At 41.1% G+C, this 18,078-nt stretch overlaps 1 protein-coding gene across 1 annotated transcript in view; it reads left to right on the forward strand.

Moving 5' to 3' along the window:
* LOC145403829 (uncharacterized) overlaps positions 1–18,078 on the forward strand; it is a 140,949-nt gene that overhangs the window by 93,758 nt on the left and 29,113 nt on the right. The window contains exon 3 of the mRNA XM_080275521.1: positions 11,067–11,215. Coding sequence (XP_080131647.1) covers positions 11,067–11,215 — 149 coding nt within the window. The remainder of the gene's footprint in view (positions 1–11,066; positions 11,216–18,078) is intronic.

Raw genomic sequence — 18,078 nt, forward strand, 5'->3', positions numbered from 1 at the left:
CTTAGAGGAAAGGAGAAAGAGGGGAGACATGATTGCAGTGTTCAGGACCATGGTGGGAGTAGATAAAATTGATAAAGAAGATCTGTTTTGACGTTAACCCACGAGCATAGCACATTTCGTGTATGTCACAATTGGTGCAAAGTATTAGGTAAATACATAAATATTTGGAACGACTTAGACGAAAAGGTGGTGCAGGAGAAAAACATTCATGTGTAAAAGCAGACTAGATAAATGTGGATATGGAGACAGGACAACACGAGCATTGCTCATTTCCTGTATACTACAAATAGGTAAATACACACACACACACACACACACACACACACACACACACACACACACACACACACACACACACACACACTGGGAGTCACAGATAGCAGACGTGCGGCGTTGGCGCTCCGAACTAGCACGGCCAGTGGCATTACCTAAATTAGTATCTTTATATGAGTTAAGCTCTGTACCAGGTTAGACTAAATGATTTTTCATTATTAAAAGAAAAAAATAAATAAATAAAAAGTTTAAACAAGACTTGTTCAAACAGAAAAGAGAACCAAGAGCCAAAAGAATGCGCTCAGTCAGCTGAGGTTTGTTTTGACTACAGCTGCACGGGGTATGTAAGTACAGTAATCCCTCTAATATCCGGACGCCCAATAACCGAACATCCCCACTAACCGAACCTTATCGTCCTGGGATCAAACATTCCCAAAATGGTCCGAAAATCCAAAAAAATTGGAAAAAAAATCGATTTTTTGCCGTCCGTAATTTGAACTTGCCGCGCGCGCCGCGTGAGAGCATTGTTTTGGTTCGTCATTCCTCCGACGTCCGATAGAGCGCCGCTGCATCCTCCCCACTTCCCGCCTGTCTCTCACCGCGACAAGACCTACGCTCTTCGTCATGGCTGCCCACGTGCTCGCTTTTGTGGTGGTGCCGTACTTGCTGCAAGGCCTCCTGCTGCTCTCTGCCCTACTCTTAGTGTGTGTGATGATGGCCCTGCCTCCTGAGAAAAGGAAGAGAGTGGTGTTGACTCTGGAGAAGAAACGGGAGATATTGGAGAAGGTTGATGCGGGTTGGTCTTCCTCTCGCATTCTCCGCGAGTTCAACCTGGCCCGGTCGACTTTGTTTGATATCAAGCGTTCCTGAGACAAGCTCATGCAGTACACAGCTGACTTCTCGTTGAGAAGCAAACGCAACGTGGAGAGGAAGGTTATGTTTACTCCCAAGTATGCAGAGATCGACCGCTCCATGTTGATTTGGTATCGACAGCAACGTGCAGCTGGTGTGATGGTACGTGGAACGGAGCTGAAGGCTGCTGCTGAGAAGTTTGCAAGGCTTCACGACGCCCTAGACTTCAAGGCATCCGAGGGTTGGCTCTTCGCGTTCAAGTTGCGACATGGCCTTACTAACCGTAAAGCACATGGCGAAGCATTGGACGCTAACGAGGATGGAGTGGACGAGTTTCGGCACAAGGTGAAAGGCTTGATCGACAGGGAGGGCCTCACTCTCGGTCAAGTCTATAACGCTGACGAAACTGGCCTATTCTATCGCTCGGTGCCAACGAACACTCTCGCCGATGAGACGGAGAAGCGTGTACCTGGCCGCAAGCTTTCTAAGGAACGGATATCTGCTTTGTGTTGTGCCAATGCTAACGGCATGCACCGGCTTAAGCCCGTTATTGTTGGCCGTGCAAAGCAGCCTCGGTGCCCTCGTGGGGTGATGGATGTCCTTCCTGTCGTATGGTACCATTCTTTGAAAGCATGGTTCACAGCTGTGATTTTCAAAGACTGGTTTCACCATCACTTCGTCAAGGAGGTCATACATTACCAGACGAAGACACTGGGAATTCCTCGCGACCAGGTAAAGGCTCTCCTTCTCCTCGACAATGCACCTGCCCACCCGTGCGACAAGGACTTGGTTGCTGAGAATGGCCGTATTAGGTGCATGTTTCTGCCACCTAATACGACTGCTCTCATTCAACCAATGGACCAAGGAGTGATCGTGGCAACAAAGCGCCTGTACCGTCGGAAGTTCCTGGACAAGGTGATGGTGGTTCTCGAGGATGAGGACGAGCGCAGGGAAGGACGTGACACTCGAGGCAAGCGGACTTTGGAAAACCTTCGCCGCTACAACATCAAGTCTGCGCTGTACAACTGGGCTAGTGCATGGAAGGAAGTCCCTGTGAAAACTCTTGAAAATGGTTGGTCTCGTCTGCTTCTCGGAACAGATGTGGAGTACGATTTCCTAGGGTTTGACGTGGATGACTTCCATGCACGGCTACGTACGCACGGCGACGATGTTGATGTGGACGATGTTCGTGAGTGGTTGGACGACGACGAGGGCGATCCTGGGTATCAGACGTTGTCTGATATCGAGATCGCGTCTTCGGTTGCTGGTGTCAGTCCCGAACTTGAAGATTCCGACGACGAAGGCGATGATGATGCAGACTCCGCCCAGCAGGACACTACTCCAGCCATCTCCAAGCTGAGCACACTCCGGGAACATCTAGAGTTCGTCCTAGACTACCTGGAACACCCGGACTGCGACAGGGAGATGGGGCCCTTGGGACTCGTGGAGGAAGTGCGTGCTTTCCGGCAGCGCATCATCAATCGCCAGAATCGTCGGTCCTTGCGTCAGTCAACGATTGACAGTTTTTTCAGGCCCGTGACCCCCGCTGTGCCCAGCCCTGGCTCCACTCCGTTGCCTCCCCAAGACAGGCCCTCATGCTCCGAGCCACAGCCCAGCACATCAGCTACAGTGGAGTCACCGCTCGACATGAGTTTGCGGCTGTCTTCAGAGTCTTCTGTAGTCGGTACGCCATCACCACTACCCACCGATGCACCCCTTGGACGCCTGCCAGTGATACTCTCGGGCTCTGACAGTGAATAAACAGCAAGAACTTCTCCACTAGACCACACGGGAATTTTGAGTGTTGTGCAGTGAAAAAAACGGTGTGTTGTGTTAAGGTTTTCAAGTTGGGAGAAAAGACTAAGTAGAAAAGAAATTTAACGTAACTAACCTTCTTTGTTTTGGCTTTGGAAACTTAAAAAAACTTGGGAAAAGTTAATGTGCAACACTTAAATTTAATGGAACATTATTTGGACTAAAGTGAACACTGTGAAAAGAACGGACTTCTGTGTGTTAGTGACTAAGTTCAGTGCAAGACTTCAGGAAGAGTGTAGTGCAAGTGCTTCAGGAAATCGTTCTTACTGTCAGAGTCTGAGAGGAGGCGGTTATTCATCGAGGTGGCCAGGGACTTGCTGTAAGTAGCCAAAATGTTTCATGTTGTACTATTTTCCATACTATATTTACCAGAATGTTTCATATTGTATTTTTTCCCATACTATACTTACCAGAAAGTGTCATACTGTACTTCTTTCCATACCAAACTTACCTCATGCATGTGCAGTAGGAATGTGTTTTTCAGAGTTCGGTTAGGTTCGGTTAGGTTAGGTTCGGTTAGAGTCCATAAGTACCAGAATGTTTATTAATGTATGAACATACTTCTAAACCCACATTTTATGTGTCTATTGCATTTATTTCAGTCATTTATGTGCCTTATTGGTGTGATTTGGGTGTTAAATAGGTGCTATGCATGTCCGGAGGGAGTTGTATAGGTGTTTCTCTGTGTTAGGGTCCGTAAGTACAAGTCCATAAGCTGGGGCCCAATATCCGGACAAAACCAATATCCAAACCTACCGATGGCTCTATTGATCCGGATATTGGAGTGATTACTGTACATGTACTCTGTGCTTTTAGTATTGCAAAATGGACACATACTTTAGTAAAGCAAATTTGGAAAAGAAAAGGGATAAAGGTAGAAAGCAAGATGATGATTTCTACCAAGAACTGGTTGAAGTGGAGATGCACAATAGACTGGTTGAACATGTACACAAACTAGAAATGGCTTTCAAAAATGAAATTGATGAAATAAAGAAGCAGATGCACTTGCAAAAGGAAGAAATAGAAAAACTAGGAAGGGAGGCCAACAAGAAAGACACAACCATCAGTGAACAAACAGTGGAACTGAGTACACTTAGGAAGAAAATGAGTGAAATGGCAAGTACAGTAGTCAATCACGAGAGTGTTATGGAAGAGTTCAAAAATGATACAGAGACAATTAGGCAAGTAAGCAGTCTAATAGACCAAAGCAGTGATATTGAGGAGAAGATAACACAGGTGAATGAAGCTGTGCAAAGCTACAATAATGATGTGGAAACCATGTATGCTGAAATGGTGAAAGTAAAGAAAGACTTAGAAACAAGGGTGGAGGAAAAAAGCATTAAACAAGAAGTGAAAAGAATACTCCAAAACAATCCAAAGTTAGTCAGAGATTCAGTAGATATAAACAAATCTATAGTAATCACTGGTATAGAAGAGGAAGAAGTAAAAAAACAAGATCACAAGAGACAAAAAGGAGATGGCAAATGTATTGAGCTTACTGAAAGAAGTATCAGAGGAAATCTGTAGTTAGGACATAGAGGAACACAAAAGGTTAGGGAAATACGAGAAAAGCAAGACAAGACCTCTAAAGACGATTTTCCAGAGTGTAAACACTGTGGAGGAGATACTAAAAAATGCAAAGAATCTTATGGAAAAAGAGCAGTTCAAAAATGTATGGATAAAAAGATGCCTAACACAAGAGGAACTGGAATTAATGAAAGAGAAGAGGGAGGAAGCAAAAACAAAAAATGAGGGAAGATCAGAAGAGAAGAAATTTTTTTACAAAGTAATAGGATTGCAGGTACGAAAGTGGTACATAAACAGGATGGAATGAAAAGGAGGAAGGTAGTAAAACCATGTCATGACAGTATATAAACAAGATGATAAAGTTGATGTACTCAAATGTGGATGGAATGGTATCTAAATTACTAGAGATGAATGATTATGTCAGAGAAAATGAACCACAAATAATATGCCTAACTGAAACAAAATTAACACCAAGGATATCCAATGACATACTAAACTTAGAGGAATACAATATATGGAGAAGAGACAGAAATTTAAAAAAAGGAGGACGAATTATAATATTAACTAAGAATAATCTAAAAGTCAGTGAAATAAAACTAGATATACCATCACAAGTAGAACTGATTGCAGTAGAGATCAACACATCTGAAGGAAAAGTAATTGTAGCCAATTTGTACATGCCACCCAGATCAAACACATGGGAAAGAGATGAATATGAGGACCTGGCAGAGAGTACACTTCAGAGTTTAAGATCATTACTACATAAAATGGAAGAGAAATCGGAAAGAATTATTGTAACTGGTGATTTTAATACAAATATAAATTGGAATACTCTAGATATAATTAGCCAAGAAAGCTGTTGGGACCAAAAGCTCCTGGATCTCGTGCAAGAGTTTTTCCTAACGCAACATGTGAGGGAAACCACCAGAAAAAGAGGACTCGATGTACCTTCAGTGCTAGGTCTAATATTTACTAGGCCAAAAAATGATATTGACAGTTTAATATATCACCCTGCACTTGGCAAAAGCGATCATGCAGTACTAAATTACAACTTCAAGATAGCATATGACATAGTTAACAGCAATGAAAGTTACAAAAAGAGCCTAAACTATTAAAAGGGAAATTATCAAGACCCAAAGAAGTATTTCTTAGAAGTTGATTGGGAAAATGTGCTTAGAGGACAAGATTTAAATGCTGTATATAAAAAATTCTGTGAATTTTATGAAATAAGAGTCCAGAAGTACATCCCACAGCACAAAGAAGCAGATAAGAAAATACAGAAATGGTTCAATACAGAATGTAAAAAATCAAAAGAAAGAAGAGATTTGTTGTGGAATAGATACAGAAGACATAATAGTGAAAGGGCGTATAATAATTACAAACAGGCAAGAAACGATTATAGAAGAATAAGGAGGGAAGCCCAAAAACAGTTTGAGGAGGATATAATAAATAAAAGTAGTGATCAACCAAAGCTGTTTTATAGCTACATCAGAAGCAAAACCAAAGTAAAAGATAAGTACAATCCATTACGTATGAGGGAATCACTTATGCGCAAGAGAAAGATATTTGTGAAGCACTAAATAAGAATTTCCAATTAGTTTTTACAAAAGAAGAAAATTTTGAAAGGGACTATGTGGAACATGCATGTCCACACATACTACCAGATATACAAATAGCAGAAAAAGTAATACAGGAGAAGTTAAGTAAATTAGACAAAGGAAAAGCAAGTGGTCCTGATGAAATTTCATGTTGGGTACTACGAGAATGTGCAAAGGAGTTAAGTAAATCATTATTTTTAATTTTCAAGAAATCCTTGAGTCAAGGTAAACTACCTGATATTTGGAAGAAAGCAAATATTGTCCCCTTATTCAAGGAAGGAAATAGACAAAATCCACTCAACTACCGACCAGTATCACTGACCAGTGTTGTAAGCAAGGTATTAGAAAAGTTTATAAGAAAAGCTTGGGTAAATCATGTAGAAGAACACAGTATGATAACAGAAAGACAGTTTGGTTTCAGAAAAGGAAAATCATGTGTTACTAATCTGTTGAGCTACTATGACAGAGTAACAAACACAATACAGGAAAGAGAAGGATGGGTGGACAGTATCTATTTAGATTTCAAGAAAGCTTTTGACACAGTACCACACCAAAGACTTTTATGGAAACTGTACCATCAAGGAGGAATTCGAGGCAAACTGTTTTGTTGGATGCAAGATTTTCTCATAAAAAGAGAAATGAGAACAGTACTAAGAAGAAACTACTCATCATGGAAAGAAGTGACTAGTGGAGTACCACAGGGTTCAGTGCTGGCACCAATCATGTTTTTAGTGTATATAAATGATATAAACAGTAACACTGGAAATGAGAGCTATCTGAATATGTTTGCAGATGATGCAAAAATACAAAGGAGAATTACTAATACAGACTCTTGTAAAGAGCTACAAGAAGAATTAAATAAACTTTAATGATTGGCAAATGGAATTCAATGTGGACAAGTGTCATGTAATCAAGTTTGGTAAAAGTGGAAGAAGACCTGATTGGGATTATAAGTTAGGAAATAAAACCGTACACACGTCAGAAAGAGAGAAGGACCTAGGTGTGATTATCAGTAACAAACTTTCTCCGGCTGACCACATCAGCGAGAAGGTACGGAACATGTGTACACTGCTTGCAAATATGAGATTAGCATTCACATACATAAATGAAGACATGCTAAGAAGGATAATAACATCATTCATTAGACCAACCCTGGAATATGCATCAGTAGTCTGGAGTCCTCATCTCAAAAAACACATAGAGAAGATAGAAAAAGTTCAAAGGGCCACTACAAGATGGATACCAAGCTTAAGGGACCTACACTACGAAGAGAGACTAAATAAACTGAATCTACCAACACTACAGGAGAGAAGGAAAAGAGGTGACATGATAAGTGCATATCGGAGAAGGAGAAAATAGACATAAATGATTACTTAACATATAGAGAAGCAACAGCAAGAGGACACTGCAAAAAACTGCATAAGAAGAGAGGTGATAAAGACGTAAGGAAATTCAGTTTCCCAAACAGAGCAGTTGATCAATGGAATGCACTACCGAATGAAATAGTGCATGCCAAAACAATTCACAAATTTAAGGATATGTACGATAAAATTGTGGTTTAAGACAAGGGGCAGTACGAGCTTGACTCATTCCTGTAAAGATACAATTAGGTAGGAACAATTAGGTAAGAACACACACACACACACACACACACACACACTGTACAGTATTGTTAAATATAACAATGAACAATGTGATGACACAGTGTATCAAAGAAGAGACAAGATTCCGAGGTGAGGACACACCATCAAGATTAGATTTACTGCTAACCAAAGAACTCGATGTAATAGAATCTTTGAAATATCTTTGTCCTATCGGAAAAAGTGATCATGTGGTCATTGAGTTCCATATGATAATAGGGAACGCGGTGCCAAGAGACGAGTTTTATAGGTAGGGAAGATACAACTTTGAGAAAGCAAACTTTACATGATTGAGAAAGTTTGTCAAAAATGGGGATTGGAGAAAATTCAGAGAAACAAGAGAGATACAGAGGAAGTGGGAAATCTTTCTAGACCTCTATAATTTGGGAGTGGAAAAATATGTGCTAAGAGTAAGGGAGAAAGAAAACAGGAAAATGGAGTGGTTTAATAGAAGGTGTATGATAGGAAAAAAATAGAGGAACATGGCATGGAACAACTGGAGGAAGAAAGGTAATAACAGAACAAAGGAAGAATATAAAAGAACTAGAAATGAATATACAAGAATTTGTAGAGAGGAAGAAAGGAACTTTGAAAAAGGTATAATAGACAAATGTAAGGATGAACCCAAACTGTTTTATAGATTTGTCAATGGCAAATTGAAACAAAAGGACAGAATCACCAAAGTGAAAGTAGGAGAGGTCTATAAAGATGCAGCAATGCAAGCTGAAATAATGAACAAACGTTTCCTGTCAGTTTTCACTAATGAAAGTGAGTTTGTGAAAGGGGAGGGAGTGACTAGAAATGTAGTGATGAAAGAATAAAAGTGGAAGTACAGGAAATGTATAATTTACTGGAAAATCAAGATGTAAGGAAAGCCTCAGAACCAGATGGAATCTCTAATTGGGTACTGAAGGAATGCAGAGAACAACTGGCAGATAAGATTCACGGTTTAATTGTGTGTTCTCTGGAAGAGGGGAAAGTGCCTCATGAATGGAAAAGGGCAAATGTGATACCAATTTATAAGGATTTATAAGCATGGTTGCAAAATTGTGCGAGAGAATCCTGAAAGATAAGGTGGATGAAATATCTGGAAGAGATTAATGTTTTGGCTGAAAGTCAGTTTGGATTCAGAGGTGGAAGATCATGTTTCCAACTTGTTGAGCTTTTACTCGAGCAATTGACGTGTTACAGGAGAGAGACAGTTGGGTGAATTGTGTGTATTTAGATTTGGAAAAGGCCTTCAACAAGGTACTCCATAAGAGACTATTTTGGAAACTAGAGCATATAGGAGGACTGAAAGGAAACCTCCTTGAATGGATGAGAGACTTTCTGAGAGACAGACAAACGAGGACAGTAATAAAGAACAGGATGTCTGGATGGAGAGAAGTAACAAGTGGAGTCCCTCAGGGCTCTGTGTTGGCACCAGTAATGTTCCTGATTTACGTTATTGATATGGTAGAAGGAGTGAACAGTTATGCCAGTCTGTTTGCTGATGATGTAAAGATCTTGAGGAAGGTAGAGGTTGAGGAGGACTGTAAAATGCTGCAAGAGGATCTGGATAGGATACATGATTGGAGCCAGAAGTGGGAAATGAAATTCAGTGCAAAGGAATGTAAAATATTGGAAATGGGTAAAAGTACCAAGAGGCCATCACTGAATTATTTGATGGGTAATGAACCTATCACAAAAGCGAGAGATGTGATATATTTGGGAGTGCTGATCGAGGATAGTTTGTCACCTGAAAAGCATATTAACAAGACAGTTAAAGAGATGTATAAACTCTTGACTATAAGAGTAGCATTTCATTACATGGATGAGGAGATGATGAAAAAATTGATAGTGGCCATGATCTGCCCCAGGTTAGAATATGCAGCAGTACTGTGGTCCCCACACACAAAAAAAGATATAAACAAGATTGAGAGAATACAAAGAACAGCAACTAAGATGGTCCCCAGTCTGGCAGATCTGTCAAACAGAGAGAGGCTGGAAAAGCTGGAATTGCCTTCCTTAGAGGAAAGAGAGAGAGGGGCAACATGATATCAGTGTTCAGGACCATGATGGGAGTAGATAAAATTGGCAGAGAAGATCTGTTTTTATGGGATAAGAGACTAACAAGAGGACACGGAATGAAACTGAAGAAGCCAAGCTGCTTGAAGGATATCAAGAAATATTGTTTTTCTTATAGATGTTTAGACATGTGGAATAACCTGGACAAAGAGATCGTCCAGCCTAAAAACTTTAACGAGTTTAAAGCAAAATTTAACTCACAGAGAACCAGAGATGGGACCCCACGAGCATAGCTCATTTCCTGTATATCACAACTAGGTAAATACACACACACACACACACACACACACACAGTGAGAATATTTAGTCAGCCAGTATGTCGAATATCGAAGCAATTTTCCCCGTAAGATACTGAAGAAAAGCCAGCAGAGAGAGAAAGAGAGAGAGAGAGAGTGAGTGAGAGAGAGACTGGGGGGGTTAGTAGGGCAGTTTGGCCTTCTTGTCTCCTTCCACCTTCCCCCTCTCCCTTTCCCCCCTGCTTGTCTCCCTCCTTGTCCCCCCACCTTCTCCCACCTCCACTTGCCTCCCACCCCCACCCCTGCTTGTCTCCCTCCTCGTACCCCCACCCTCCCCCACACCCGGTTGGCATGCTGCCAGCTGCCTGCCTGGCTGTCAGTTGGCCTGAAGTGTCTAAACACCGCACATCGCACCACCTTACCTTCCTGCATATGATGTTTGATGTCTCATTCTTTGGCAATAGTATTGTTTATATGGATAATAACATTACCTATGGTATTTCTGTGTCAGTCTCTGTTGATTGATTAAGGTATATGAGAGTTTGGGTTTGGGCCTGGAATGCACCTCTGGCTTTTCTTCAGTATCTTATGATGAAAATTGCTTCGATATCCGACATACTCGCTGACTGAACACTCACTGGTACACATCACTGCCAGAAATCAGGATGTGGGTGTATTCTATTGATAGTTCTCAGACTTTCATGCTTTGTTCCTTTATTTTTGTGGATCATACCTCCCCCTGTCCATAGATGGGGAAAGAAATTCACGACAGTAATGATGATGATGAAGAGTAAAATCTAGGCATACTGTTCGGGTGACTCTCAATATACTGGATGTCAGGGATGTGTTTGAAAGTATCACAAATATTTCTGTACAGTTGATGCTGTGAATTGGGACAACCAGCAGATCAGCTTTATGGGTATTAGTGGTATTTTGTGACAATAGTTCTGTAATTAATGATATACCGGTATTAAAAACAGGTAATCGCTAACAAGGAATTATTTTCCTTAAAAAAAAAAAAAAAAAAAGTGTAACGGAATGAATTTTACACTTTTCAGAATCTACAACTCTGACATCGATTGTTTCAACAACATTGATTGGTACAAAGCAGCACGTATCATAGGACACAAGAACCCCATGCTTCTGTCAGCATTGTTTGCAAATCACTACAGAAAAGTACCACACATGAAGAGGCGCACATTTGAAGGTTGGTTTTGTGGAGGTTAGTTTGTCATCAGATAGCACAGAGTTTTATATATGAATGGCATGGAAATGAAAGGAGTAATCCAATGTCACTATGAATTTATTAATCTGTTGGGAAACCTTTCTGTGTATTAATGCTATACTGTATTCAGGTGATATCAGTATTGTTTACATGAAAAGTCTGGGCTTCTTCATTTCATTCATATAATTTCCAGGTAAGTTTATTTCAGGGGAAACTTTTGGCTTTTTCAGTTGATTTGTCTTATCATCAGGTGACTGTATTATCACAGCAGAACTTTACTTTATTCATGCTATTTTAAGGTGTTGTTGATTAACCCTGGTATGTCTGTCCAAACAGACCCATTGACCAGAGGTAAGCAGCTGCCTCTGTGAGGCTGACCTCCAGGTACAGTACATTACATACACTGTGCAGGGAACTGACATGTCCTTATGGTAGACATTGCCTTGCCAAGGTCAGACCAGGGTCCTCCACCATGACAAGGTGCAAGGAAATATGAAGAGTTTGGCTCATGGATGGATGCTGTAACTGCCCTGCTCCAGCCAGGGAACACAGCACCACCATGTGTAGGCTCCTGATTTGCACTTTCTGTCTCCAAGTAATTTTATGTAGTATCAGGGAGGAAGAAAAATGAATGCAACTACTCAGAAAATAGGAATTTATTCTGGAAAGAGGTGTGGAAATGTAGAAGTGAAAGCGGAAAGAAATGTGTTGGTGTGAAGGATGTAGGTGGTAGATTATTAACCCATGGGGATGAAGTAAGGACCAGATGGAAAGAGTATTTTAAAAGCCTGATGAATGGAAATAGAGAGAGCAGAGCAGCTGTAAACATGATTAGTTTTGGGGATGTGCAGAGAAGGAATGCAGTACCAGGAGACGTGACACTTGCGCAGGAGAAGCGTGCTGTGAAGCGGCTGAAAAATGGGAGGGCAGCTGGGGTTGTTGAAGTGTATGCAGAGATGGTTAACCCCTTACTTGCGGAGATAGCTGGACCGTGCTGTGCCCCTCTCATGGGGATAGCAGCGCTCTGATAGACAGTACATGATAAATTATCTACTTCCAGGTCAATGGAAGTATCACTTACCCTTTCCCCTTTATATATATACAGTATATATATATATATATATATATAGTAGAACTTCTTTGGTCCGGACACCTTTAATCCGGATTTCTGTTAATTCGGACAAAATTTAAAAATAATAAGCTCCAAAAATATGTTGAAAGTATTTCTAGTCATTTTCAGTATCGGCGCGGAAAGCGATCGTCATTCATTTATTCTCAGATCACGCTAGGTCGCAACATGGGCGCCTGTTTAAACAAATGCTAGCATTTGTTCCATCAACTAGTTCACCAACCATTTATATTTTTATGCTGTATTTCAAAAGTTAATCCTCCTTACCATGCCCCTTAATGCAAGTGTAGCTTCTGCATTGAATAAAGGTATTAAAAGGAGGAGTTTGCTTACATAGAAATGGGTCAGGATATTCTGCAGTGTTTAATGATTACTGTAGGTTATTTTTTGTACTTAAATGTGCTTTACTTGTACATCAACATTAGCTTCTTGCCCATATGGGCGTTATCAATATGCCAGAGATGACAATGTATTTTTTGCCTTCATAAGTTTTGTTTTTATTCCAAATATTATGGTTAATTAATTAATTTTTTTTACCTACACTGGCCTTAGTCACTTACTACAATTTAAAATGTAAGCTAGTTTCTTGTCATGGCTTTACCTGTAAATTATGCAATACAAAACTATCGTACATGATTAGTTTGGTTATTTTAGTATCCTTTCATCTTTTGCAGTTACGTAGGGTTGACATATGCCACATATGTTAATAATTAACAAACATACCATATGTAGATAGTTTTTGGTATGAACTGGAGATTACCCTGATGGTCCGGACAATCTGCTAATTCGGACGACCCTTCCCCCCATATAGTCCGAATGAGAGAGGTTCTGCTGTGTATATATATATATATATATATATATATATATATATTCCTATTGGAGCCCAGTGTCCCAAGTATTGGACAGAACTCGGATTTTTCAAGTCTTTATAAAGTAGGTAACCCCCAGGTAGGGACCTATGAGCTTCTCGACTATGAGCCGATAGGCAGAGGGTGGTACGCATAGTACCCTTCCAGTGCAATGCCTCGCACTGCACCCCTGGGATCCAATGGGTTAATGACTGGTGAACCCATCAGTCTCTTTAACCCATTGGAGCCCAGTGTCTCGAGTATTGGACAGAACTGGGATTTTTCAAGTCTTCATAAAGTAGGGAACCCCCAGGTAGGGACTTATGAGCTTCACGACTATGAGCAGATAGGCGAAGGGCGGTATGCTTAGTACCCTATCAGTGCAATGCCTTGTCCAGCACCCTTGGGATCCAATGGGATATATATATATATATATATATATATATATATATATATATATATGTATATATGTACATATATATATATATATATATATATATGTATATATATATATATATATGTATATAGGTAGATAGATATATATACACACACAGTAAAACCTCGATATAACGGACTTCAGTATAGCGGAATTCGCTTTTATCGGACTCGAGGAGCCAAGTGGAGTAAATTCTTATGCGTCAGGAAAAGTCCAATAAAGACAGAAGCAGTCCTGTTTGGAATAAAACGAATAAACAGACAAACAGAGGTGATACCATAGCATTCCCTCCTCTCGCTCCTCCTCCATTCCTTCCCTTCCTCCCCGTCCTCTCCAGTGAGAGAGAGAGAAAAGTGAAATTGAAAATGAAAATTAAAGTAACTGTGGAAATGAGTGTAAAAGTGATGGTGAAAGAGAGCACACAAGTGAATATGGACTGTCAAAGTCAACAGAGAGAGAGAGAGAATAAATACAGAAATGACAAGTGGCGTCCCCTTGGTATAAACAAATGAGGGAGACAGGTATAACCTTGGCCCCTCCTCTCTCTCACCTTCTATATTCTCTCCCTTTCTCTTTGTCTCCGGGAGAGAGAGGTGATAGTGAATGAAAAAGTGAAGGTATTGTGAAGGTGAAAGTGATCGTAGTGTGAAAGTGAAGGTGAAAGTAAAAGTGAAGGTTAAAGTGAAAGTGAAAGCAAAATAAAAGTGAAGGTGGAAGGTGAAAGTGAAGGTGAAGGTAAAAGTAAAGTCAAAAGTGAAGGTGAAAGTGAAGGTGAAAGTCAAGGTGGAAGGTGAAAATGAGGGTGAACGTGAAGGTGAAAGTGAAGGTGAACTAAGTGGAGAAAGTGAAGGTGAAGGTGGAAGGTGAAAGAGGGTGAAAATGATGGTGCAAGTGAAAGTGAAAATGAATGTAAAAGTGAAGAAGGTGAAAGTAAAGGCCAAGGAGAAAATGAAGGTGAAAGTGAAGGTGAAAATGAATATAAAAATGAAGATGAAGGTGAAAGTGAAGGTAAGAGTAAAGGTGAAAGTGAAAGTGAAGATGGAAGGTGAAAGTGAAAATGAAGGTAAAAGTAAAGGCCAAGGAGAAAATGAAGGTGGAAGTGAAGGTGAAAATGAAGGTAAAAGTGAACATGAAGGTGAAAGTGAAGTTGAAAGAGAAAGTGAAAGTGAAGGTAGAGGTGAATGTGATAGTAAAAGAAGGGAGGGCAAATGTGAAAGTGAGAGAATAATTGTAAAGGTAAATGTGAAAATAAGAAAGTAGGTTGGCAAGTGAAGGTGAAATGGAAATTGAAAATGAGCGAAAGTGAGTGAATGTGAAATGAGCATGGAAGAGAATATGAAAGTGAATGTGAATGTCAGAGTGAACTGAAAGTGAAAGTAAAAATGAATGGGAAGGTAAAGATGAAGGTGATGACAAAGACAAAAATATGTGAAGTAAAATGGAAGAGAAAGCATATGACAGGGTGGATAGACAAGGATTGTGGAAAGTGTTAAGAATATATGGAGTAGATGGGAAGTTGTTGAATGCTGTGAAGAGTATGTACGATGGTGCGAAGGCTGCAGTGCGTGTGGATGGTGAACTAAGTGAATTTTTCTCTTTGAAGGTTGGGTTGAAACAGGGATGTGTCATGTCTCCATGTTGTTCAATCTGTACATGGATGGGGTAATAAAAGAGGTACAAGGTAGGGTAGTGGATGTTGGAGTGGCCATGGTGAGAGAGGATAGTGTTTGGAAACTCCCTGTACTGTTGTTTGCAGATGATACTGTGTTGTTAAGTGAAGACGAAGGGGAGCTGCAAGGCTTGGTGGATGAGTTTGAGAGAGTGTGTGAGAAACGGAATCTAAAGGTGAATGTAGGGAAGAGTAAAGTGATGGTCTTTGAGAGAGGTGAAGTCAGTGAATGTACAGCGAGGTTGGATGGTGAGGAATTGGAAAATGTGAGTACGTTTAAGTACTTGGATAGTGTGATGAGTAAGGATGGAGGTTTGGAGGGTGAAGTGCTTGAAAGGGTACAGCAGGGAAGAAAGGTTGCTGGTTCCTTGAAAGCAGTGATAAGAAACAGGGAAATGAGCATGGAAGTGAAAAAGTTACTGCATGACAGTATTGTGATACCAACTCTAACGTACGGAAGTGAAGCTTGGACGTTGTTGGAAGGACACAAGTCAAGAGTGAGAGCAGTGGAAATAAGTTATTTAAGAGGAGCCTGTGGAGTCACATGGAGAGACAGGCTGATGAATGAGGATATAAAGGAGCGTTGTGGTGTTGATGTGGATGTGATAGGAAGCGTTATGAGGAACATACTGAGGTGGTTTGTCCATGTGGAGAGGATGGAGGGTGAAAGACTGACGAAGAGGGTGTATGTGAGTGAGGTGGAGGGGGAAAGAGGGAGGGGGAGGCCGAGGATGAGATGGAGGGATGGGGTGGAGAGGTATATGAGAGATGGGGGTGTGAGCTGGGAGCAGGGGAGTGAAATGGCGGGGGACAGGGCGACTTGGAGGCGATTTGTTTGTGGCCATCCCAAATGGAATTGAGGCGTCTGGCAATAGATAGATAGATAGAAAATGGAAGTGCCCAGTGCGGAGAGAGAGATAGAGAGAGAGAGAGAATAAATGCATGAATGACAAGCAAGCCTCTGTGCATAAGAAAGGGAGGAGGAAATCCAGGGGGGATTCCAGATGTCGCTTTTATCGGACTTTCGCTTTTTTCGGACTGGCTTGGGCCCCAATTAGTCCGATATAGTGAGGTTTTACTGTGTGTGTGTATATATATATATATATATATATATATATATATAGATGGATATAGATACATAGATATATATTATGTATATATATATATTTTAGTATAAGAATAGGTCATAAGAGACATTTCAATGGGTAATGAACAGGGAAAATTAGCGACCAAGTGCACACGGGATGTTGCCAAGTGATAAGTTAGCTACTTCATGACGAAGAGAGTGTATGTCAGTGAGGTGGAGGGGGGAAGAGGGAGGGGGAGGCCGAGGATGAGATGGAGGGATGGGGTGGAGAGGTATATGAGAGAGGGGGGTGTGAGTTGGGAGCAGGGCAGTGAAATGGCAGGGGACAGGGCGACTTGGAGGCGATTTGTTTGTGGCCACCCCAAACGGGATTGAGGCATCTGGCAATAGATAGATACAGATAGATGGCCCATGGCAGTATCAGTTAGCCTTTTCCCTTTTTTATATATATTTTTCAATATGAGAATAGGGCATAGAGCATATTTCAAAGGATAAAGCAAATGGAAACAACCAGTTGGGAGTTGCATTGCGTGGCCAGGCTGTAGCTAGGTGGGAGAGGGGGTAAGGGAGGGGATGTGGGGAGGTGAGGCAAACACAGAAAAATGGCTAAATTGGTAACACTGGATGTGAGTACTAGCAGTATTAGCAGCTCTGACTATAGCTACACACTGGCAGTACTGATAGATGATACAAGACTGCACTTGAAAGCCCGGGCAATTTTTAAAAAACCTGGATCACAGAAGCGACTCCCTTCGGTATGGTACTTATGTAACGAGTGTCACGGTGGTGATGGCCTGCGGGTAAGGGGTTAAGTGTAGTGGAGAGAGTGGAATGAAGTGCTTGTTGGAGATATGTATGAAGGCATGGATGAGTGAAACTGTGCCTGCAGAGTGGAAAAAGGCTGTGATTGTACCCCTGTACAAAAATAAAGGTGAGCGAAGTGAGTACAAGAATTATTGTGGCATAAGTTTATTGAGTGTCGTAGGGAAGGTACATGGAAGAATTGTTATAGAGAAAGTAAGAGAGATCTCAAAAGTCCTAGTGAGTGATGAACAGGGTGGCTTTAGGATTGGCAGAGAATGTGTGGATCAAATATTTGCAGTGAGACAGATAGCAGAGAAGGCTTGTGAGAAGGACCGTAAGGTGTTTATGGCATTCATGGATCTGGAAAAAGCATAGGACAAAGTGGACAGAGAGGGGTTGTGGAAAGTTTTGCGCATGTACAGTGTAGATGGTAAGCTGCTAGGTGCCGTCAAGAGTTTTTATGATGGTAGTGAGGCAGGTGTAGGGGTTAACGGGCATCTAAGTGAATGGTTCACGATCGGTGTGGGCGCGCAAGAAGGTTGTGTGATGTCCCCGTGGTTGTTCAGTATATATATGGATGGAGTGATAGAAAAATAAATGAGTAATGGAGAGAGGGAAGAGGGATGGCTTTGGTAATGAATGGTGATGGATGGAATATCTCAAATTTGTTGTATGCTGATGATGCAGTACTGCTTGCAAGTACCGGACAGGAACTTGGTAGGCTAGTGCAGAGTTTTGCTGATGTCGGTGAGCGTCGTGCCTTGAGAGTAAATGCAGAAAAGAGTAAAGTTGGTTAATGAGAGAGAAAGTGACTCCCAGTGCGATGTTACAGTGAATGGAGAGAGACTGGAATTGGTGAGAGAGTTCAAGTA

Source organism: Coenobita brevimanus, chromosome 1 (genome assembly GCF_032717465.1).
Source record: "Coenobita brevimanus isolate Jiangsu-jjx chromosome 1, ASM3271746v2, whole genome shotgun sequence".
NCBI lineage: Eukaryota > Metazoa > Arthropoda > Malacostraca > Decapoda > Coenobitidae > Coenobita > Coenobita brevimanus.